Genomic DNA, 26,161 nt, shown 5'->3' on the forward strand with positions numbered 1-26,161 from the left:
GGTCCACTGGTTCTCTATGGGGAGGAAGGGAGGGTCGATTAAATCATGATTATCGGGTAAGTATATTCAAAAATTTATTTTACTAATAAAAATAACATTTTTCAATATTAAACTTACCCGATAATCATGTAGCTGATTCACACCCAGGGGGGTGGGTGAAAAACCAGTGTACAAGACTAAAGGATAGCTAAGTATCCCGTATTTCATATAATCAGTTATCCACAATAACAATGAAATAATAAGTACCTGGTAAGGAAGTCGACTTGAACCGTTACTCTGCCTTTAATAAGATCGTCTTCCTTACTGAGCGCAGCGTTCCTCTTGGGAGGCTGAATCAACTCAAAGGTGCTAAAGTATACAGGGCTGCAACCCATACTAAAGGACCTCATCACAACCTTTAACCTCGGCGCTTCTCAAGAAAGAATTGACCACCCGCCAAATCAACAAGGATGTGGAAGGCTTCTTAGCCGACCGTACAACCCATAAAAAGTATTCAAGAGAAAGGTTAAAAGGTTATGGGATTATGGGAATGTAGTGGCTGAGCCCTCGCCTACTACTGCATTCGTTGCTACGAATGGTCCCAGGGTGTAGCAGTACTCGTAAAGAGACTGGACATCTTTGAGATAGAATGATGCGAACACTGACTTGCTTCTCCAATAGGTTGCATCCATAACACTCTGCAGAGAATGGCTCTGTTTGAAGGCCACTGAAGTAGCCACAGCTCCCACTTCATGTGTCCTTACCTTCAGCAAAGCAAGGTCTTCTTCCTTCAGATGAGAATGTGTTTCTCTAATCAGAAGCCTGAATAGTAAGAAACTGAGTTCTTAGAACTTGGAAAAGAAGGTTTCTTGATAGCACACTATAAGGCTTCTGATTGTCCTTGTAAAGGTTAAGACCTTTTTAGATAGTACCTAAGAGCTCTAACTGGGCAAAGTACTCTCTTCAGATCATTCCCCACCAAGTTGGACAGGCTTGGGATCTCGAACGACTTAGGCCAAGGACGTGAAGGAAGCTCGTTTAGCAAAAACCGAGCTGCAAGGAACATGTAGCCGTTTCAGATGTGAAAACAATGATCCTGCTGAAGGCGTGGATCTCACTTACTCTTTTAGCTGTTGTCAAGCACACGAGGAAAAGAGTTTTTAATGTGAGGTCCTAAAAAGAGGCTGATTGGAGAGGTTCAAATCTTGATGACATAAGGAACCTTAGGACCACGTCTAGATTCCAGCCTGGAGTGGACAACCGACGTTCCTTTGAGGTCTCAAAAGACCTAGGGAGGTCCTGTAGATCTTTGTTGGTGGAAAGATCCAAGCCTCTGTGGCGGAAAACCGCTGCCAACATACTTCTGTAACCCTTGATCGTAGGAGCTGAAAGGGATCTTACTTTCCTTAGATATAACAGGAAGTCAGCAATCTGGGTTACAGTGGTACTGGTTGAGGAAACTGCATTGGTCTTGTACCAGCTACGGAAGACTTCCCCTTGAGACTGATAGATTCTGAGAGTGGATGTTCTCCTTGCTTTGGCAATCGCTCTGGCTGCCTCCTTCGAAAAGCCCCTAGCTCTTGAGAGTCTTTCGAAAGTCTGAAGGCAGTCAGACGAAGAGCGTGGAGGATTGGGTGTACCTTCTTTACGTGAGGTAGACTTAGAAGGTTCACTCCTAGAGGAAGAGTCCTGGGAATGTCGACCAGCCATTGCAGTACCTCTAAGAACCATTCTCTCGCGGGCCAGAGCGGAGCCAACCAACGTCAGCCGTGTCCCTTTGTGAGAGGAGAACTTCTGAAGTACCCTGTTGACAATCTTGAACGGCGGGAATGCATACAGGTCGAGATGGAACCAATCCAGCAGAAAAGCATCCACGTGAACTGCTGCTGGGTCTGGAATCGGAGAACAATACAACAGGAGTCTCTAGGTTATCGAGGTAGTGAACAGATCTATGGTTGGCTGACCCCACAGGGCCCAAAGTCTGCTGCAAACATTCTTGAGAAGGGTCCACTCTGTGGGGATGACCTGACCCTTCCGTCTGAGGTGATCTGCCATGACATTCATACCGCCCTGAATGAACCTCGTTACCAGTTAGCTTTCGATCTTTAGACCAGATGAGTAGGTCCCTTGCGATCTAGAACAACTTCCACGAAAGAGTCCCTCCCTGCTTGAAGATGTAAGCCAGGGCTGTGGTGTTGTCAGAGTCCACCTCCACCACTTTGTTAAGCTGGAGGGACTTGAAGTTTATCAAGGCCAGAATAACCGCCAACAACTCCTTGCAATTGATGTGAAGTGTCCTTTGCTCCTGATTCCATGTTCCCGAGCATTCTTGTCCGTCCAAAGTCGCACCCCAGCCCGTGTCTGATGCGTCCGAGAGGAGACGGCGGTCGTGTTTCTGAACAGCCAAAGGTAGACTTCCTTGAGAAGAAAGCTGTTCTTACACCACGCGAGAGAAGACCTCCTCTCTTCGGAAACAGGAACTGAGACCGTCTCTAGCGTCATGTCCTTTATCCAGTGAGCAGCTAGATGATACTGAAGGGGGGGGGAGGTGGAGTCTCCCTAACACGATGAACAGGGCCAGCGATGAAAGTGTCCCTGTTAGACTCATCCACTACCTGACTGAGCATCGGTTCCTTCTCAGCATGCTCTGGATGCATTCTAGGGCTTGGAAGATCCTTGGGGCCGACGGAAAAGTCCGAAAAGCTCGACTCTGAAGATCCATACCCAAGGAGACAATGGTCTGGGATGGAACGAGCTGAGACTCCTCAAAATTGACCAGGAGGCCCAGTTCCTTGGTCAGATCCATAGTCCATTTGAAAATCTCCAGACAGCGACGACTTGTGGGAGCTCTTAAAAGCCAGTCGTCTGACGGAGCCGGACACAAGATCATGGTACTGCTGCACAGTCTGTGAACTGTCAATCATGGGCAAGCGAGGAAGTACAGTGACAACCCGAATCTGTCTAGACTGTCTGGGTCGTACAGACAACTCCTTATCGGGTTGCTGAGGTTGCCGCACTGCGTCACAACAAGTCACTTCTGTTGGTTGTTGAACGTCTTCCCCGTGACACATTGACTCCGTAAACAAAAAATCCTCTAACAAGGACTAAGCTTGGACTGCATGTCTTGCAACACAGCTCAAGGTCTATGGGAGCAGGTGTGGTAACAGACGGGATTAGCGACTGAAGTGGAACCATTACCTTCCCTGGAAGCATGTTATGCTTAAATAAAAGTCCATAGGAGGCTATGCAGCTAAAGGCTCCCTCCAAATGACAGAGTCCTCAAGGGAATATCAGAAGGAGGGAGAAAAGAACTTTCTCATCTACAGGGACCATATCCTAGAAAAGCTAAGTTCTCTCAGTGAGGGTTCACTGGTGCAAAAGCAGCAGACTAGAAGGCAACGTTATGAAACTGCTTGACAGTCTAGTGAGTTGGCAACAACCAAAGATGTGTGACTGAGAAGCATGCGGTAAGGTATGCAGAGCATGTTGTATGCAGAGTATGCTGTATGCAGAGCATGCTGTATGTAGAGCATGTTGTATGCAGAGCATGCTGAATGCAGAGCATGCTGTATGCAGAGCATGTTGTATGCAGAGCATGCTGAATGCAGAGCATGCTGTATGCAGAGCATGTTGTATGCAGAGCATGCTGTATGCAGAGCATGCTGTATGTAGAGCATGTTGTATGCAGAGCATGCTGAATGCAGAGCATGCTGTATGCAGAGCATGTAGTATGCAGAGCATGCTGTAAGCAGAGCATGCTGTATGTAGAGCATGCTGTAAGGTAAGCAGAGCGTGTGCATGGCGTTTAACATTTCTCAGAAATTCCATGACCAGTGCTAGAGTGCTTTATGCATGCTTGCATGGGGTTTTAATATCAACATAATATTTACCTTACATTCATAACTCATGATTCATATTTTTGCCATATTTTGCGATATTGTTAAAAATATATTGCAAGGAATACAAATAAATTTTTATAAGTAATACAAATAACCTCCATTATCATAAGGTTTGAAAATGGAGGTAAGGTATGCTGAACAGCAGAGTCAGAACGAGCTGGAACAACAATAGTTGTGGTTTCCTCTTCAAGACTCTGTTGAGGGAACACCTGAGGCTCAGTCTGCAAAGGCTGATCAAAGGAAGTAGCAGAAGGTAGGCGCATGGGTGGAGGAGGCTGACTCCTGGCATGAGTGGCTGAACTCAAGGGTTGCGCTTGCTGAGTGGTTGGCGGATGCGCAGTAGCAAGTTCCTGAGGAACGAGTTGAGGTTCCTGCGGTGTGAGCTGAGAGCGAAAAGGTAGTGGCTGCGCAGAACGCAGTAAAAATCTCGCAAGTTGAGGCTCCTGAGGCGCAAGGCTAAGGTGTTAAGGTGCTTGCCTTGAGGAGGGTTGAGCTCGCTGCAGCGAGAGCTGAGGAGACTGACTCATGGATGGGAGAGGTTGTACCTCAAGCGAGTGTTGCCTCACTGGTGGAACAGCAAGTGGAAGCGGAGGAAGAGAGGTATAAGCCTCCTGTTCCCATTGCTGAGGTTGCCTTAAGGAAGGCGGAGGGAGCTGCACACCACTGGGATCAGTAAACTCATAACGTGGCTCAACATCGTACGCCTGGCAGGTGGTACTGCGGTCAGGCGGAGCGAGCGCAGGCGGAGCGAGCGCAGGCGGAGGGAGCGCAGGCGGAGCGAGCGCAGGCGGAGCGAGCGCAGGCGGAGGCGCAACCTTCTCAGCCCGACACTCACGCATCAAGACCGAAAGTTGTGACTGCATGGACTGCAGTAGAGTCAACTTGGGGTCGGCAGACACTAAGGTCTGCTGAGGTAAAGCCTTAACAGCAGAGATCTGTTGCGGCAGAACCTTACTCCTCTTAGGCGGAGTGCATTCAACTGATGACTGAGGAGAGTCAGAGCTAACCCAATGACTGCATCCGGGTTGTTGAACTCTAACTTCGTACGTCTGGCATAGGTCTGGACTTTACGTTTAAGAGGTCTTGAGACCTGAGACCAGCGTTTTCTCCCCTAAATTTCTTCTGCAGACGAGCAAAATAAGGGCTCAATCGTCTGCGGGTGGGAGTGACGGTCTCGGTAAGACACGCCCACAACCACCGAGGATACTTCTGTGCGCCGATCAAGGCCTGCTGAACCCTTTTGTCCTTCGACATTGCTTCTCCCCTGGGCTTGGGAGCTTGCAAGAGGTCCCGGACTGGGAGGACGACTGGCGCGCACAGAAGTACCCTCACGCACAACACTGACACACTTTGCGCTAATCACTTATCACTTTGATTTTCTGTTTGCACTTATTTCACTGAACTCGAAACTTTAAGTGGTTTGTACCTGAAACACGCAATTCTATCCTTTCTCAAAAGTTAGTAATTGCGAAAACAGAATTACAATGTAACAGAAAAATCTAATGAAAGATAAATAATTCAGTGGCTGGAAAGAGACTAAACACTAGATCACTCTAGAAACGTTTACCTTCTTCCCCTAAAGAGACTAGGGAGAAGAGCAAAAACGATAACAACGTTACTCGCTTGAATGAAACGTTTATCCTCCTCTTTCTCCCTCCGTCTCTATCTCTCTCTCTCTCTCTCTCTCTCTTGACTTAGAACCTGAGAGAAGAGCCCAATCATATATATCGTTAAAACATATTATTGTTAAAGGAAAAAACTGAAATATTTCCCAAAATGAAAAGTTCCTTTATTAGGATTAAAACCATTAAGTTAAGAAAGAATGAACAAAACGCTAGACACGGTTACTCTTACTGCAACGTGAAACCGTGAAAATTCTTTCTCTATCGTAACGATAGAGCGCAAGTTGAACGTTCTGAACGTCAACAACTGCAGAGACAAAACAAAACGTTAGTTCAACTTTGAAAACAGTACTAGACTATCAAAGAAATTCTTTCAAAGACATTAAAATAGCATAATATGTTAACAGGTAAAACCGAAATGACGGGCTCAATGTTAATTAACTTCGGTACCAAGAAAAGACCGCCTACTATTAGGAAGGTCGAATATAAACAAATATAAAAATTAATTTTAATAAGTTTATAATAAAAGGAAGTTAATCGAAGAGGCCTATAAGAGGCGGAGAGATATAAAATAAATCTATAACTTTTGTTAAGCAAAATTAAGAAAGAGAGTCTATACTCTCTTAGACACCAACACTTCCGTCTAAGGGAAGGGTCGGCCATTTAAAGGTGAAAGAGAGTTCATACTCTCTTCGTCACCATAATTAATCAAATTAATTCCAAAAGCTAACTAAGCTAATATAGAAGTTTCCAGTAAAGCGACAGCCGAAATCAAAGAGAAATACTTCACCAAAGTCGTGAAAATACTCCAAGAACATAAGCGTATCCCAGAACGTCTTGCCGGAAGCACGACAGAGGAAAAATTGAGGAGGTGTCAACAAGAAGTACTATAGTACCTGGCCACAGGTGGCGCTGGTAAGTACACCCCCTTCTAGTATTGTGATAGCTGGCGTATCCCTCCATAGAATTCTGTCGGGCAACGGAGTTGACAGCTACATGATTATCGGGTAAGTTTAATATTGAAAAATATGTAATTAACAGTGTTTTGCAAGAAAGTACCGGTACGTCCTTTGGGGGTGAAAGGGTTAATGTAGTGATAGTCAGTAATACACACTTAAGTATCAGTGGGCATTATATATTATTATTAAACTGGAACAATTATACTGTAATAGAAACCAAATAAAAACAATATTAGGCAGTACTTGGTGTGTTAATTATCTGATTGCAGGTAATGGCAGTGAGTTGTTAGGTTAGGAGTTATCCTAACCTAGGGTAAATAAACTGTATTTGCAATTTTTCCCTTTTCGCGCCTGTCTCTGTAACCTACCTCCCGCAAAAATTGAGGGCTGACTGTATGGAACTATATTATCTAGTAAATTTTACTGCTAAATTTATGTCTGACTTTAACTTTTTAACATTACGCTGTACTATACAATATGTGCCGATTTCGTACACAAAATTTCCCGTTTTGAATAGAGTTGGATGGCAATTTTTTAAGGTCATGAAATTTGGTGTTAGATTTCAGGTTTTCGCATTGCATGAAATTCACGAATACTAAGCTCGCCTATAAAGAGAGTAGAAGCTTCTAAATTTACGGTAAAGTTTTTTTATATAAAAATTATCATATTTTTACACTTTTTCTTATATCATGTGAAAATACAAAGAAAAGGGCTAAGGGTAAATGAAAGAAGAAAATTACAATTCGCAAATGTACAAACACGCCGAGTAAAAATTATTTACGGTTGCATAAAATTACAATTATATACACGTATGGGAATTAAAGAGTTTTGCGGTGATCATAGCTATGCTACCTTTTTGCATAATACTCCAAGTATGTTATGGATAATGTTATGAATAAAATAAAAATTGCAATGGAAAGCTGAATAGTTTGCCTACATAATTCATATATGAAATATAGAGGTTTTATCAGAAAAAAAAAATGAACAATCATAGAACAAATAAAGACAATATTTTCATCTTTAGCAGCTAAACATATGATATAAAGGTTTTTTATATCATAATGTTCATATATTTACATATTTTTATATACCATGTGAATATACAAAGAATACCTGACTAAACTGTATATAAAATATGACTATTGCAAATATTTGTAAATGCGCAAACACTCATATAAAAAATTAAATATGCCCTAGTAATATTCCTGTGTAAAAAAGTCTTAATGCGTCTTACCGTAAACATACCTTTTCCACCATTTTCCGTAACGAATAAGAAATGAATAACGCTAAGAAAGAAATTAATATTGTAATGGAAAGCGGAATAAATTTCCTAAATGTCTAATTAATCGGTAAAATATATTTTCTTCAGAGAGAAATGTACCTGTTGTAGAACAAAAATAGACATTATGTTTTTATCTATATGCAATTAAATTTACGATAAAGGTTTTTTATCGAAATACTCATATTCTTACATTTTTGTACACCATTTCCAATGGTGTATGTATGTACTGTATGTATGTATGTGTGTATATATGTGGCTATGTATATGTATATGTATATGTATATGTATATGTATATGTATATGTATATGTATATATATATATATATATATATATATATATATATATATATATATATACCTATATATATATATATATATATATATATATATATATATATATATATATATATATATATATATATTACTGTAATAACTCATAGTACGAAAATTAAATTCTGCTTGTAAGCAAATTGTAATGAAAATTGCACTTACATTAAATTTCAAATATAAAAATCAATTGCAATTCTGAAATGTATATGTGAAACAATAAAAAATATGTATTAGTAAATTAATCATAAACATCCAAATTGAAGAAAAAATATACAGAAAATAGTTAGATCATAATCATATCATAAACTAAGACACCTGGTTACTTGGCATCATTGGCTAATCTGTACTAACGTTATAAATAAATATTTTACACTTCTATACTGCTTCTTACAACCAAAAGAAGAATGTGAAAAAATCTCACTTAAAAAAAAAATTAAACTACAAAATAACATACTGTACAGCAATATACAGTATGTAGTATTCACTGTCCCATCTGACATACTTATAATGTCTAAAATAGTGCAAGTTAATACACAGAAAATACTTGTAGAAATACTTTAAAAAAAATAAAAAACATGTACAACATAAGGCTACAAAAGTACACTCACTGAAAATAATGGCATAAAATAATTGTTCCTAGGAAAAACTAACAAATCCCAATATTTTCATCCTGATAAGCAAATACTTACCACTCTACAGTAGTGAACAATTCTTGTCCACTTATTCAGGGCATCACGTTCCTCCATCTCACGAAGAACATCCATGAGTTCAGACTGACCCCGGTAGGCCTGGCTACCTGGCCAGCTGTGAGGAACATCTCCTAAAGTTGGAGAAGACCCACACATTGTGCATGAAACTGCACTGGCACTATTATTGAATGTACAGGCACTGCAGTTCCAAGTTGATGAGGAGCTGGACTCCCTCTGCTGTGCAACAGGGGAGCTTGGAGCTGACAATGGAGATTTAGGAACCTGAGAAGCTAAAAGTGCCTGGCAGCCTGAGACACTGTGCGACTTCGGTATTGCTCCATTTCCACGTATAGGAGTATCACTGAACTGAGCACCATTTTGATTATCTGTCTGTGAATCCATTTTAGAGTCATCATCAGCAGGAGTGTCCACTAAGCTCATCCTCTGCATACTAGGAGACTTTTGCCCACCACTAGCACTCCACACGAGGCTACTGATATGTTCAGATTTAGGCCGGCAATCCTTGGATTCATTATTAAGCTTATCTCTGGCTCCCCCTGTACCATCTACTTTGGCTTTACATGCTTTACAACGTCGAGCAAATATTGGATTCTTTAATGTACAAACTACGCACATCCAAAATTCACCTCGCTTAAGAGTGGCATCATCCACATAGCAGATGCTTTTGAGCCTTGACCCACCACACACTTTACATGCATTTTCTGACCCTGTATTCACCAAAGTACACTTGATACATGTCCAGCTCTGGTCAGGGGATTCTCCCTCTTCCGAAAGATCTGTAGTGAGTAATTGAAAATCTTCATCTAAGCCCTGATTCAATACATCACGTGTCTTCGAACTCACTTCCCTCTCCTTTGCTCCACTACACACATCACAGGATTCTGACCATGAAGGATTATACGCAAATGAACAGAAACTACATGTCCACATATCTGAATCAGAGAGAGAATAGTCTTCCTGACTTGAAGACCGAGAAAGATCAACTACAGGAGGAGACACAGAGGATACAGCCTTTTCTGGCTGTGGCTCTTTAGCAACCTTTGTCTGTACAGACATGTTGAGTTCTGTTGGAGACGAAAGACGACTGGCAACAAACTTGACTAGTGATTCTGCAATCTTTAAATTAGAAGTATCACTTACGGATTTTTTAAAATGAGGCGCTTTTCCAGTTGGAGTTTTAACAACAGTTTTCTGATTAAGATCAGAGGCACTATCAATAATCTTCAAATCATTGCTTGATGTACAAATTAGAGCTTTTGTCTTCTTTGGCAATGTGGTTGGAATGTTTGGCTTTCTAGGGGCCTCACATACCTCACAGTATTCTAAGTCTACTGGATTTTTCAAAGTACACCTTTTACACACCCACGTCTCTATTTCTTCATTATTATTACTACACACATTATAATTCTTATTATCATCAAACTCTATAACTACGTCATCCAAGTCCTGACTCTTACGAATGTCAGAATCCTTAGAAGATACTGGCTCATTATCAGATTTGTCACTTGACTTGCACACTTTTGAACGTACTTGACCATGAGCTACTGTTATCTGTCTCTTTGGTGAACGATTACATTCTGTTTCAGATGAAGTTAATGCTGAGGTATTATTTCCTAAAAAATAAAGACTGTTCTCCACCATAAATGATCCTTCCACCTCTTCAACAGGAGTAATGGCATTGTCTATTTGATTCCCATACCCTGTTGTTACACCATTATTGACAGTACCACCATTACCTATGAGCTTGATACAAGAAGAACATGTTGAGCTATGTGCCGAGTTATAATGCCGGCACTGTTTACATTTCCAGCTGAGCTTGACCACTTTGGAGACTAGACTGTTTGAGCTCATGTTTGCTGCGCCAAAGACCCTGGATAAATCCTGCCGAGAGTTGTGGCCATTTTCATCAGCAACTGGACTGAGGATTTCCCTTGGCACTAGAGGAGGCTTACTACCATGTTCAGGGCCACTGCTGCAGATGATACACTCACCAGCATGGCACACATTCAGAAATCTGAAAAAGCAATATAATTATCACACTGCACAGGGCTAATCAATCCATTACCACCTCTAAAGAAAGATGATTGGAATGGCATCAGAAATATCTCTCATGGAATAAACATGATTAAAATGTAAATGACTGTACACTCTAAGAAATAATAAACCTGAAACTAAAATATATACTGCATGTATACTTATCAATAATAATTAATTTGGGATACATGTACCGTATCAAATTTATACTATACCGTACCAAGTTCAGACTGTAAAACCTATCAAAATAACTTCATGTAAGTACCTGTACAGACTTTTCAACACCCTGTTGTGTATAAACCTATGAAAACTCAACACAACATAAATAATAAAAAAAAAATATTTTTCAATACTCACCCAATATTCATATGCTTTATGCTTCAAGCGTGACCTTGATGGCAAACAAAAATGACAAATTTGGAAGATATTTGTTTTTTTCTTAACGATACAAACCTGTAGCTATTTATAAGGGTATTACTTTCAGCAAAGCTGAAAGGACGAGCCATTAAAATTTAGCGAGGATTAACTATCCATCCAGCTAGTTAGCAGGGATGGTAGGGAGTAGTTAGCTACCCCTCTCACTCACACACCTGTGACTGCTTCACTTTGCTTGGAGGTAGGACTTCAGTGGGGACTGGGTTGGCGGGCTAATCTGTATAAATACCTATAGATTTGTATTGTTAGGAAAATTATAAATTATTTCCAAATTTGTAATTTGTTCCGTAATTAGAATACAAACCTGTGCTATTTATAGGGGTTGACTCACCCACTAGGAAGGTGAAAGTCCCTGCAAATCTGGACTTTTGGCTTTGCTCGGGGAGTCCTTATGCATAGGTTAGTACACAAAAAAGGAAACCCTAACACCTCGTTAATCATAGCTATGCATGGTCTGCTGCCTATTGTGTGTTGAGATACTAGCAATGTGACTGTCAAGGTATGATGTATTCCAAGTCCAAAGAAACTAATCGAGTTCACAAAGACATTCCCAATACCACTCGCTAGGGTATGGGGACGTAACGGTGTAGACACAACACTAGGGTACACAAGGGAGCAATGGTTTACCTGTCGTGGTTGAGGTCAGCTGTGCAGAGGACCCAGGATGCTGATTTCCCCAAGAGAGGGGAGGATGAAGAAAAGAAAAGAGCCAGTCATTCCTCTTCCTTCACTCAAGACTAAAACCGGGTAACAAGTGCCCTCAACCTTTTGCTACTTGTTGCGCAGCCACCACAAGACCGATAAAGAACGTATCGAGTCTCCTGTGGGTCCCGTCTTTAAGTAATGTGCAGTGGAGGTCGTTTGACGCTTCCATACACCCGCTTGCAGAACCTACCCCACAGAGTAGTTCTGTTTGAAGGCCAGGGACGTAGCTATGCCCCTGACATCGTGCGATCTTGGTCGCCGTATTAGAGGAGGATCTGGATTTTATGCAAGGTTAATGACTCTATGAATCCAAGCACAAATTGTGTTCTTTGCAATCCTCCTCTTAATTTTCCCAGTGCTGACGAAAAGCAAAGGCACTTAGGGATGAGCTGCTGCTATTCTTTTGAGGCAGAGCATCAAACTCCTTACTGTATATAGTGACAGATGATCCGGATTGTTGGTTACAGAGCGGAGACTCGTTATCTGGAAGGAATAAAATCTAGGATCCAGTACCCCCGGATTTTGAGTTTTGGCAACAAACTCATGGATGAATCTAAAGCTTAACTCTCCCAATCCCGTTGAATGGGCGATGTCATACAAGAGACCATGAAGTTTACTGATTCTTTTGGCCAAAGCCAAACCAAGTGGGAACACTGTCTTCCATGTGAGGTGACGATCTGTAGTCTGGCGTAATGGTTTGTAGGGAGGCTTCTTCAGAGACCGAAAAACCCGAACCATGTTCCAAGGAGGAGGTCCCACTTCTGACTAATGATAGGTAAGTTCGTAACTCCATATAAGGAGGGAAAGTTCTAGTGAAGAGGAAATTTCCACTCCTTTCAGTTTAAAGGCAAGACTGAAACTGAAAGATGCATTTCCTGCTGCATATACATGAACAACTCCGCTAAAGCTGGAATAGTGGCATCGAGTGGAGAGATACCACTTCCACGACACCATCCACATAAGACATTCCACTTTGCCTGGTAGACTGAGGCTGACGATCTTCGCAGATGTCCACATATTCTCAGCAACTTGCAAAAATCCTCTCTAAGTGAAATGCTGGATAGTCTCGAGGCATGAAGACGTGGGAAAACTAAGGCTTTGTGGTAGATGTTGACATGTTGTTGTCTGAGTAGATTGTGTCGTGGAGGAAGTTCACTTGGAAGCTCCGACAGGAGTTGCAGAAGGTCTGGGAACCATTGTGTGATGCCATAACGGAGCTATGAGGGTCATTGAGAGAATGACCGATGTTCTGCCCATGTTGAGTACTCTTCTTATCAAACAGAACAGGAGGAAAGGCATAAACATCAATGTTGTCCCACCGTTCTTGGAATGCATCTTGCCAGATATGAACAATTCCACAGTCAGAGAACACCACAAAGTCAGGACTTTGTTGGCTACTAGATGATCCAAAGACCACTCGGAACCCACAAGCCGAGTCACTCTCCTCAGGTTGTCGGCGAGCACATTCCTTTTGCCAGAAAAGAAGCGAGCTGATAGTGAGACCGAGTGAACTTCTGCCTATCTCTGTATCTCTGCCAGATGGGATAGGGGCTGCAAAAAAGGACCTCCTTGCTTGTTGATTTAAGCCACTACTGTGGTGGTGTCGCTCATCACTACCACTGAGTGACCCGCCCGGAACTGATGGAACATTTGAAGGGCCAGGTAGATGGCCTTCATCTCAAAGAGATTTATGTGAAGGTACTTTTCAAACTCTGACCAAAGGCCTGAGGTCATGTGGTGCAGCACATGGGGCCCCACCCTTCTTGTAATGAGTCGGAAAACAGCACCAAGTCCAGGGGAAGGACGAGAAGGTCGACACCCTTCAGCATATTCTCGTCTGCCACCCACCATTTAAGGTACGCCCATTCGTCTGCTCCCATTGGGATCAGAATATCCGGGGAATCAAAGGCCTGATTCTAGATGGATTTTAGTCACCATTGGAGACATCGTATCCTCAGGCGGCCATTGGGAACTAAACGGGCTGGGGATGATAGGTGTCCGAGGAGACATAACCACCTCTGGACTGGGAGTATTTACGCAACCAAGAACTATGCAATACAGTGATGCCTCAGCATACGAAAGTAATCCGTTCAGGATACGGTTTCGTATGCTGATTTTTTTGTATACTGAGTCGCGTTTTACACGTAAATAGCCTACAGTAATCCGTTCCAAGCCTTACGAAAAGACACCTTTTCTTTCATAAAAACGCTAAACTGTAGTAATAAACATGCAATGCAGCCATTTCTATCATTCAATAATTAACCCAACCATTAAAAACAGCCTAATCCATTCCAGAAACCACCATGAGATTATTCAATAATGTAGTTATAGCCTAGTTATCCCCTCCAGGCCCTAAGAAAACGGTCCAAAAACGGTCGGTTTTCTTTACTACTGTAAAAAGTTACGGTACTGTATGTAAAGCATTTGGATCAGTGAAGGTGTATTGTTACCTGTACACCTAAACTAAGGGTTGATACCCTGAAAAAAAAGATACAGTTAATTAACAAAAAAGTTGAAACTTACCTTTTGATTGAGACCATGTCCGATAGCGAAGTCGCGGCAGAGGAGGATGGCATAAGGCAGAAAACGTAACAAGTGACAGACTACGTACAATAATTTACACACTTAACACATTAACACTTAAACTTTACGAAATGAAAAAAAAATGGCAGAAATAATTAACACTTAACATTACGTATGGAAAACTATAAAATGAAAGAAAAAATTACTTTAACACTTAACGATAACATAAAACTTCAAATTAATTTTTTTTTTCTTTTTTTTAACTTTACATTTTTTTACATTTTCTAAATTTCTTCTACTTCTTCATCACTTTTTTTTTCTGTTTCTTTTCTTTACTTTCACCTTCTACTTCTTCATCACTCCCTCTTTTCTGTTTCTTTTCTTCACTTTCACCTTCGTCTTGGCCTACTAATACTGCTGGCCTCTTTAATAAGAAACTATCCATGGAAGCTTGTTTCTGCCTACTTTTCAACACATTTCTAAAATGCGTTAGGCAAACGTCATTGCAGTGTTGAAGTGCACGGTTGGTATAAACTTTTTCTGGATGTTCCTTTTCGACGTAGTCTGCCATTTTATGGAAACATGCAAGAATTTCTTTAATGTCTGACGTTTTCAAAGTTCTAACATCCTCCTCATCACCGCTAGAGAACTGCTCTTGAACATCACTCACTTGCATTGTCTCCAACTCCATCAGGTCGTCCGTCGTCAACTCCTCGTGGTGCTCCTCGATAAGTTCATCTATATCTTCGTCGCTAACTTCCAGCCCCATGGACGTACCAAGATGTACGATGTCAGCTACCTCAGACGGCTGAATGGGTTCAGGATTGTCAACGATCTCGGCTTTGCCTCCAGGCTTCCCGAACCCCTCGAAGTCTCGTGCAGAGACAACATCAGGCCACAGCTTCCTCCAAGAGGAGTTCAGGGTACGCCTCGAAACTTCCTGTCAAGCGAGATCGATGAGTCTGAGGCATATCACATGTTAAAATGATCTTTCCAGAATTCACGCAGAGTAAGGTTTGTACTTTCTGTGACTTGAAACATCTCTGGAAGAGATGCTTCGAGTACAATTTTTTGAAATTAGAAATAACTTGCTGGTCCATGGGGTGGAGGAGAGGGGTGGTGTTAGGCGGTAGATACAGGACCTTTATGATGGAATACTCGGTCAGAAGATGTTCCTCGAGGCCAGGAGGGTGAGCTGGAGCATTGTCCAACACCAGCAGACATTTCATAGGGAGGAGCTTTTCTTTCAAATATTTTCGGACAGTCGGACTAAAGCAGACATTCACCCAATCAATAAAAAGTCGCCTCGTTACCCAGGCTTTAGCATTCGCCCTCCACATCACGGGAAGGTTCTCCTTGATGACTTTGTGGGCTTTGAAGGCTCGGAGAGTTTCAGAATGGTACACCAGCAGGGGCTTTATCTTACAGTCCCCACTGGCGTTTGCGCAAAAAGCAAGGGTAAGCCTGTCCTTCATAGGCTTATGTCCGGGTAGCCTCTCCTCCTCTGCCGTGATGAACGTCCGACGAGACATTTTCTTCCAGAAAAGCCCAGTTTCGTCGCAATTGAAAACTTGCTGCGAACTGTAGCCTTCCTGGAGAGTCAACTCGTCAAACGTTTTAACAAAGGCTTCGGCGGCCTTCATGTCCAAGCTGGCTGCCTCCCCATGCTGTACCACTGAATGAATACCAGTCCTTCTCTTGAATTTCTCGAACCACCCCTGAGAAGCCTTGAACTCTGGGGGCTCCTGCTGGGATGTTCCTTCTCCTGCCCCTTCTTCGGCCCGAGATCACCGAAAATGGCGGAGGCCTTCTGGCAAATTGTAGTCTCGGTGATGGTGCCTCCTGAGATCTCTTTGTCTTTGATCCACACAAGAAGCAGCCTCTCCATCTCGTCATGCACGTGGGTTCTCTTGTTGGAGAAAACAGTGACGCCCTTAGAAGGTGTCGCTGCTTTGATGGCCGCCTTCTGCTTCAAGATGGTGTCTATCGTAGAAGGATTCTGACCATACTCCTCGGCGATCACACTTGAACGCATGCCAGGCTCATACTTTTTCACGATTTCGAGTTTTGTCTCCATCGAGAGCATCATCTTCTTTTTCTTTCCTTCGGCAACATTCTTGGGACCCATGGCTACAGTATTAAGCTCAATAATACACTACGTACGTTATATACTATGTAGTAAACACTAATACAGTACAGTACACAGTAAAGAATGTTTAATAACGATAACACGTGGCGTACGAATGTATTCAACACTACGTAAAACAAGCGAAAGCACACAAAGTCAATGTTAACCCTTTTACCCCCAGGCTGTTTGGAAATTTCCAACCCTTAACCCCCAAGGGTATTTTTTTTCAAGAACATTTTGCAGTATATTTTTTTAAATTGCTCTAACAGCCTTAGTTTTGGTCATAGAGAGGTCAGGTTGGTCTCATTTTCTTGGAAAATGCCTGAAGTTTCTCAAAAAATTATCAAAAATATGCAAAAAAAAATTTAAATAGCATTTTTTTGCAAGGACGTACCGGTACGTCCATGGGGGTAAAGGGATGAATTTTGTGAAATGTACCAGTACATCCTTTGGGGGTAAAAGGGTTAACGATACCGCAGTCGGAACGAAAAGAGAGAGAGAGAGATGAACGCCCATGCGTAAGCAAGGTGGGATAGTTGCCGACCAATAGGAAAGCAAGATCTTATGGCGGCAGCTAGCATCTGAGTAGGGAGATAACCAATGGGTGAGCGGGAGGCTGTAAGCGAGTTTACCCAAGTTCAAAGTCTGGCGGCGCGCAAATTTTAAAATTACTCTCGGCGACGAGTTGGGATCTCGTAAGCTTTTTGTATCCTGAAATTTTTTTCGTATACTGGGGCATAAAAATCTTCATATCGCTTTTCGTACCCTGAATTTTTCGTAAGCAGAAACTTTCGTATCCACAGGTATCACTGTACTGTACTACTAAATAAAAATTCTTATATTTTTGTGATAAAAACTCTAGCGGTGCGATGATTTCAAACAACCCACGCTCCTTTACACTGGGAGTGCTTCGCGCCACTACCATCTCTCCACCCAGCTGGTCCTAGCTCTCACTGTACAGTATATACTATAGTCATTTACTGTGGTAAAAAAATTACAGCTATATTTGAAATGGACCGAATTTTGATTAAACAGGTGTTTCACTTAACTGTATCCAATAATGCATGTAACGTTCACATTTTAGTATTGTATTTATAATAATCATTAAAAATATAGCGAATTATATTCTTATGCATTGTTTACATTCAAATCAGCTGATCAACCCTGCGTAGTCCGCGTCAACCTTAATTTTCGGATCAAGTAACTTATTATTAAGGCACGCTACCGAAGGATATTTCATATTCAGTTTAGAGTATAAAATGAGCTGTATTTCTGTTTAAGAAAGGCTCGTGAAGGATAAGGCTTGCTAAGTCACTCTCCACGAGAACGACGAAGTTACCGAAATCGGCACTGTTCTAGCGAATGTTGATGATGGTCAAGGGCTGCTTCCAGAGATTGCTATGTACAGTATATAGCTAGTAGGTTGGCTAGGGCACCAGCCACCTGTTGAGATACTACCAATAGAGTGTTATGAGGTCTTTTGACTGGCCAGACAGTACTATATTGGATCCTTCTCTCTGGTTACGGTTCATTTACCCTTTGCCTACACGCACACAGTGAATAGTCTGGCCTATTCTTTACACATTCTCCTCTGTCCTCATACACCTGACAACACTAAGATTACCAAACAATTCTTCTTCACCCAAGGGGTTACTGCACTGTAATTCTTCAGTGGTCACTTTCCTCTTGCTAAGGGTAGAAGAGACTCTTTAGCTATGGGCAACAGCTCTCCTGGGAGGACACTCCAAAATCAAACCCTTGTTCTCTGGTCTTGGGTAGTACCATAGCCTCTGTACCATGGTCTTCCACTGTCTTGGGTTAGAGCTCTCTTGCTTGAGGGTACACTCGGGCACGCTGTTCTGTCATGTTTCTCTTCCTCTTGTTTTGTTAAAAGTTTTTGCAGTTTATATTGGAGATATTTAATGTTACTTTTCTTAAATTTTTATTTTTTCTTGTTTCCTTTCCTCACTGGGCTATTTTCACAGTTGGAGCCCCTAGGCATATAGCATTTTGGTTTCCCAACTAGGGTTATAGCTTAGCAGGTAATAATAATAATACTGTAGTAGGTGAGCAATCAGGAGTGGTCACTTGTTGACGATCTGACGATCGTTTAGAGGATCAGCTCGTTGGCGAATGGCGAGCAGCGAAGGGCTGGTGTCGTTTGACCTTTGATCTCCTATTAGAGCGGCAAACGACGAGCCGACGGTGACTGGCGAGCAGTCGAAGGCTGCTGGTGAGCTGGTGAACGGCAAGTTGTCAGATATCGAAAAGTCAGCAATCGACCAACAGTACAAGAAGGGCAAACTGGAAGTGAACAGCAAACCGTTTGAGAAAGGTGAGAAGTTCGGGAACGGCGAACCATTGACGAAGGGCGATCCGCTGCACGTTGACAATTTGGCGAGAGATAAGCAACTGGGTGGCTGGAACAAGCTGGTGAACCCCGAACACTTGGCGAGGAGTGTTGGCCTGACGACTGCCGCACGGCTGGCGAACAATGACACAGAGGAGTCCGTTATAAGAGGCCAAAGTCGAGAACCAGATGGAGTGCGGCAAGACTGGAGAGTAGTTGGACTGCCAATCTCTCTAAGATGGTGAATCCTCTGAAAGGGATCGTTAAGCAGATGATGACGAGCCAAACAGCCGTTTCTTGGCCGAAGGCGAAGGAGAACGTCTGAGGCGAAGAGAGCCACGAACGCTGCGAGGACGCTGACCATGAGGGCGAGCCTCTGCATTGGAGGTCTGACCAGCAGGCCTCTGGAGAGGAGTTCTCTAAGGGTGGTCTCTCTCAAGAATAAGAGAGGTGATCACCCGCAGAGAGACTTGCCTTGGACTTTGCTCCTCCCACCCAAGAAGGATCAGCAAGGAAGGAAGCGCAGTCCTTGGCAGGAGTGGAGGATGAGAAATTGCTGGAATCAGCGGGCAGGGCCACAGAAGACTCCTCAGGGTCAAGAAGATCCACTGATCCACGGATGAACACTGCCATTCTGCATCTTGCTGAAGGAGCTGAAACAAAATCTCCTTTGAAGGCGGGCTGGGCAATACTAGGAACGGCCACACCTGAAAAACATCAAGGACTCCCAAGGGGAGAGAGGCGGGCCGCTTCGGTAAGAGAAGCAACACCGTCTCTCGAGAACTGAGGTTGTCCAGGGGTTAAATGACCTGTGCTACTGCTCAATGGTTTCCCGGTGGAAACAAACCAAGCAGAGCTTCGGAGGAAAATCAAGGGCTGAAGAAGCAGCTTTGGGTTTCTTCTGCTTCAAGGAAGACCCTGAAGGAGACGAATTCCTTTCAGCCTTCTTCCGTCGGCGCCAAAACCATTCCGACTGGGAGGCAGACCACTCCCGGCACTCATTACAAGTATTACTGGTATCACAGCGTTGACCTCTACAGGCGGGACACAAACGGTGAGGATCCGTATTGATGGAGGAAATAAATGTCCCACAGGAGTGGACCTTAGGTCCAGGGCAGGTTCGCATTGCTGGCAAGAGGGGGCGCGCACAAAAACTGTCAAAGAGAAAGCAAAAAAAAGAGTAATAATGGCTCTCAAAATATTTGGTGAAGAGGACGAGCGGTAACAACCGTTCTCCATCATACCTAAAAGCAAAGAGAGTAACAAACACAGGTGTGTGAGTGAGAGGGGTTGCTACTATCCCCCACAGGGTGATTAACCCTCGCTAAAATTCTAATGGCATGTCTTTCAGCCTTGCCAAAAGTAATACCCCTATAAATAGCGGTGATTTGTATTTTAGTTACGGAACAAATTAGAAATTCTAGCATGCCTCTAGAAAACCTTTGTTCAGTATACACTGAGGATTTTCTCCTAACTATCACATAAGGAATGAGGGTTTGGGTGCAGAAGATAAAAGAGGGGCTGTTGGAACAGATTTCTGTGGAGTAGTGGCAACTGAGAAGGATCGGACAATAGGTCTGGGAACTTTCCTCTCTGAAGCTAGAATAGCATGATCAGATCCATCCTGTTACTGGTCAACACTCTTAAATATGTTTAAAAGTTTCCTTATTATGATGAAAAGGGAAAGTCATGAGAATATGACGAATTCATAGATAATTTGTATTTTTCCTAACGATACAATTCTTAGCTATTTATTCAAGGGTATTACTTTCTGTGAAGCTGAAATGACGAGCCATTAAAAATTTAGTGAGGGTTAACTACCCCAACCGCTAATTAGCAGGGGGGGGGTAGCTTGCTGCCGCTCCCACTCACACACCGGTGATTTAGCTCACTTTGCTTGGAGGTAGGACTTCAAGGGGGATAAGGCTGGCAGGCAAGTTTGTATAAATAGCTAAGGTTTTTATCGTTAGGAAAAATACAAATTATCTACGAATTTGTCATTTGTTCCGTGACTGGAATACAAACCTACGCTATTTATTTAAGGGTGACTTACCCATTAGGAAAGGTGGACGTCCCTGCCAATCTGGCTTTTGACTTCACCCGGGGGTTCCTTATCTGAGTATGTTAGTAATCAAAATAAGGAGTCCCTGCGCCTCTCCAAAACCTTGCTACGCAAGGTCTGCAGCCTACGCAAGGTCCACAGCCTACGCCGGCTATGTGTTGAGATATTTAGAAGTGTGACAGTCTAGGTAAAGTTATTCCGAGTCTTTTCGTAGGAAAAACTGTTGTAACCAAGACTTTCCCAATACCACCTCGCCAGGGTATGGGGACGCAACAGTATTAGCTTAATACTAGGTACACAAGGGAGCATGGTTTACCTGCAGTGGTTTGAGGTCAGCTTATACAGAGAACCCAGGATGCTGCTTTTCCCAAGAGGGGAGGATGAAGAAAAGAATAAGAGTCAGTCAAATCTTTTCATTCACGCAGACTAAAACCGGGTAACAGTACCCTCAACTTTCTGCTACTTGTCCAATAAGGAGCTTGGGGTATACAACCAACTGTTGTGCAGCCACCACAGGACCGATAGAGATCATATCGAGTTCCTGTGGGTCACGTCTTGCAGGAGAAAGGTTGTGAGTCACCTGGAGCATTCCCACCCTTGCTTGTAAAACCTGCATCACAGAGTAATCTGCTTAGAAGGGCCAGGGGCATAGCTATGCCCCTGACATCGTGAGTCGACATGTTGGATGAGGATCTGGATTCAGGGCGTAATTGATGACTGTGAATCCAGCAGAGATGATGTTTTGGTGATCCTCCTTTTGTCTCCCCCAGTCCTGATGACAAGAGAAGGGACCCGGGTGGGCTGTTGCCGTTCTCTTGAGGTAGAGCCTCATACCTTACCCTGGGTACAGTAACAGATGATCTGGATCGTCAGTTACCGAGTGGAGACTTGTGAAGAATCTGTCACCTCTGGAGACTGTCTGGCAACATACTGGGGGATGAAAGTGAACGTTGCCTTTCGTCCTTCTCATTAATAGGCGATGTCGAAAGCGACCATGAAGTTCCTTGACTCGTTTGGGCGCTGTCAAAGTGTGTAGGAACACTGTCTTCTAAACCAGGTGAAAATTTGTTTCTTGGTGAAGTGGAACGTAAGGAGGTCTCCTTAGAGACCGGAGAACTTGAACCATGTTCCAAGAGGGAGGTCTCAAATCCGACTGGGAAAAAGCAAGTTGTAGGTACACATGAGTCAAGAAAGATCTAGCGATGAGGGGATGTCCCTTCCTTTCAGTTTGAAGGTGAGGCTCAAGGTTGAGTGATCGTCTTTACCTGCTGAAACTGAAAAGGGGGGTCTTTTCCTCTTGCATGTACTCGAGGATTCCGCTATTGCTGGAATAGAGGTATCGAGTGGAGAGATACGCTTTCCCATGACACCAACCACAGAAGACGTTATACTTTCCCTGGTAGACTGATGCTGAGGAATTCCTCAGATATCTAGACATCCTCTTCGCAACTTATTGCGAAAAGCCTCTGTGAGAGAGGAGGTACTGGGTAGTCTCCAAGCGTACAATCATAGCAAAGCTATAGCTTGTGGTAGATGTCGAAGTGTGGTTGTCTGAGTCGTGGAGAGGGTTCTCTTGGAGGCTCTATCAGGAGCTTCAAAAGGTTTGGAAACCGTTCTGCGTAATGCCATAGTGGAGCTATGAGAGCCCTTGAGACGCTGACCGATGTTCTAGCCTTCTTGAGTACCCTTCTCCAGACAAAACAGGGACGAGACGTAAACGTCGTTGTTGGCATACTTCTCGTCAGAGAGCCTTGGGGTCTAGGACTAGGGAGTAGTGGAAGCCTGAGGTTCAGGGGTGTTGCTAACAGATCCATAGTTGGAGAACCCGTAAAGTAGGGACTTTGTCGGCTACAAGGTAATCCAAAGACCATTCGGTACACCTTATCTGAGATACTGTGCACAGATTGTCGGCGAGCACATTCCTCTAGTCCGTGGTACCAAAAGGAATTTGGCCCATCTTAGTATTTATACTATTAGATGGGAAGAGGCTGTGAGCAAGTTCCTTCTTGCTTATTGATGTAAGCTCTTATGTGGTGTTGTCGCTCATCACACCACTGAGTGACCCGTTAGGAACTGATGAGGCTGTTGAAGGACCGGAAAGTTGGCCTTCATCTCTTAAGATATTTAAGTGAAGGTACTTTTGGACTCCGTCCAGAGGCCTGAGTTTGTGTGGTGCAGCACTATGGTCCCTCTTCCCTTCTTTTGATGTGTCTAAGCACAGCATCAAGTCCGAGGGGTAGGGAAGGATGAGAAGGTTATACCACTCTGTAGATTCTCGATTGACACCCATCCCTTGAGGTTCGTCCAAACTTCTGGTCACATAGGGGTCAGAATGTCTGGGGAATTGAAGGCCTGATACCAATCGGACTCAAGCCACCCCTGGAGAGAACAAATATTGAAGCGGCAGTTGGAGGCTAGACAGGCCAGAAATGATAGGTGTCCAAGGAAAAAAATAGTCACTCTGGGCTGGGAGTTCTCGTTTTGAGAAAGGGTCTTGTGACTTTTCTACGCCTGTCTTTGATGAAAAGGTTTTGTGGAGATTGGTGTCTAGAATCACTCCCAGATACACCAGTCTTCTGAGAGGGAAGTAGGGAAGACTTCCATAGGTTTACCTTCATCACTGGATCTTGGTAAAAGGACTTCAAAAGTTCCAGCGCTAATGCAAAGTTGCCACAGAGTCTCCTAAGGTCAGTCAGTCGTCCAGAAACAGAGGAGACAGAAGCCGATCTTGTGAGTCCAGGATGGGTGCTGTGGAAAGACCAAAGCACAGTGCCCTAAACTGGTGTTTTTTGTTTGTCTAGACAGAATCTTCAATCCTTCCTAGAAGATGGATGGTTTGGGCCTGAAAGTATGCATCCTTTAGGTCCAGCGTGCAAATGAAGACCTGTGGTCTTAGCCCTTGTCCAAGCTTCAACATGGTGTGGACATCGACCCAAGGGGACAGCTGCTTACGGATCCTTTCGCATGGGAGATTGTTGACGCTGGGGTCTTGACTCGTGGCTTAAAGGATGGGACGCGATACCCTGTGTAAGGATTCTTTCCTGGGAGAGAACTCTTTTAACTGATAGAAGTAAAGCAACGTTTAACCCTACTGTGCGCTCTGATGGGATTGATGCTATTCCTTAGAGCAGCATTAGTCTGGCGAATGTTAATCAATGGTTAATGGCTAGGTATCGTGGTTACTGCGCAGTTGGAGAGTACTCGCGAGTAGTCATCTGTCGACAAGCCGCTGAGGGGGGTTGCTGATCGTTTGCCGATCGCTTTAGTGAATTGGTGTGACGGTGAACGGGGCAGAGGTTGACTAGTAAGTCCAAGTCACAAACTGCTGGTAAACAGCGAATTGCTGATGATCGGTAAATCGGCGATCTGTGAGCCGAAGATGGTAACTGACAGGAAGATGAAGGCTGTCAGGTTAGTCAGCCAAAGAAGGTTGGCAATTAATGAGTTGTTAATCAGCTTGGAGAGCCCTGAGAGACAGCAGAATAGTTTAATGATAGTCAGAAGGTGATGGCGAGCCATTGATGATGAGCGATCAATCGTGGACCGGTGATTGGTGAGCTTAAGATCAATAAGCTGACGATTGACTGGTCAGAGATCAGCAAGCTGACAATTGGCTGGTCAGAGATCAGCAAGCTGACAATTGGCTGGTTAGAGATCAGCGAGCTGAGGTTGATGATCGAAAAAAGACGCGCTGCCCATGGGCAATCTAGTGATCAGCAAGCTGATGACTGGTTATTGCCTAGCAATCAGCGATTGGCATGCTAGCAATCGGAGATCGTTAGCAATTGGTGAGACTAGAGGTCAATGATCAGAGAGAGACAAGCTAGCATTTGGCGATCGACGAGCTAGCGATCAGCAAACGGTGATTTAGCGATCAGTCGATTGATGATTTCTCATTGATAATTAGAGATTTGCAAACTAATGAGGGGCTGTTTGCAACATTCAGATCGCGATTGCTGACGGTGGTACTGTCAGGAAAAACTCCTGAAGAGAAAGGGACCAAGGGTTCCCTGTGAAGAGTCTCGACCGATGGAAGATGCGTTTGATTCCCCTTGGAGGATGGAATCTTTGGGATCTTGAACCCTTCTGTGAAGCCTCTTCCCTCTTTTCCCGGCGGCCATGCTGTAATGCATTTGCGGGGAGAGGAATGGGGCAATGGTGACCTGTCAAAAAGTTTTCATTCTTTTTGCCTATTATGCGAGTGCGCAGGAGAGTACTGGAGCGATGGCGCACAGGATGATGCTGGTGCTCAGTTTCTCCTGAAGCGCAGTTTTCGGTGAATGTGCAAAAGAGCGCTGGTGCTTAGTTTCTCCTGAAGCGCAGTTTTCGGTGAATGTGCAAAAGAGCGCTGGCGAGCAAGCAAGCTCTGGTGCGCAGGTGAGCACTGGCTCTTTGGCAAGAGCTGGCGCATTGGCGAGCATAGGATCTGAGAGCGCTGGTGCGCAGGTGAGCGCTGGCTCTTTGGCAAGCATTGGATCTGAGAGCGCTGGTGCACAGGTGAGCGCTAGCTCTTTGGCAAGAGCTAGCGCATTAGCGAGCATTAGATCTGAGAGCACTGGTGCGCAGGCGAGCGCTGGCTCTTTAGCAAGAGTTGGCGCATTGGCGAGCATTGAATTTGAGAGCACAACTGCACAGGAGAGTGGTGGATCTGAGAGCACAAGTGTGCAGGGAAGCGCTGGTGAGCAGGTGAGCGCTGGCTCTTTGTCAATGGCTGGCGCATTGGTGAGCGATAGATCTGAGAACGCAAGTGAGTAGGAAAGCGCTGGATCTGATAGCGCAAGTGCGTAGGAGACCGCTGGCGCACAGTAAGGCACTGTGCAGGGTGTTGTGCAGTCTCCCTAGAATGTGCAGAAGTGTCGCGCGAGCGCGGGCAAGTGGGCACGCGATTGTGGGCAAGAACTCGAGCGTAGGAGAGAGTTGGCGCGCGTGGGAGACTGCTGGTGCGCACGCGGAAGAGTGCTGGCGCGCACATGGAAAACTGCTGGTGCGCAGAGATCATTGTCGCGCAGGAGAGCAATGGAACGTAGGACAACGATGGCGCAAGAGCGGTAGCGCAGGAGAATACTGGCATGCAGGAGATCGTAGAAGAGCGGTGGCGCGCAGGAGATCGTTAGGCGAGCAGGAGACCGAAGTTGCGTGGGCA

At 44.0% G+C, this 26,161-nt stretch overlaps 1 protein-coding gene across 4 annotated transcripts in view; it reads right to left on the reverse strand.

Moving 5' to 3' along the window:
* Positions 1 to 26,161, reverse strand: part of sol (small optic lobes) — a 362,901-nt gene that overhangs the window by 104,447 nt on the left and 232,293 nt on the right. For all 4 annotated transcript variants that reach the window (XM_068380123.1, XM_068380131.1, XM_068380144.1 and 1 more), the window contains one exon: positions 8,761 to 10,795. In XM_068380123.1, coding sequence (XP_068236224.1) covers positions 8,761 to 10,795 — 2,035 coding nt within the window. The remainder of the gene's footprint in view (positions 1 to 8,760; positions 10,796 to 26,161) is intronic.

Source organism: Palaemon carinicauda, chromosome 1 (assembly GCF_036898095.1).
Source record: "Palaemon carinicauda isolate YSFRI2023 chromosome 1, ASM3689809v2, whole genome shotgun sequence".
NCBI lineage: Eukaryota > Metazoa > Arthropoda > Malacostraca > Decapoda > Palaemonidae > Palaemon > Palaemon carinicauda.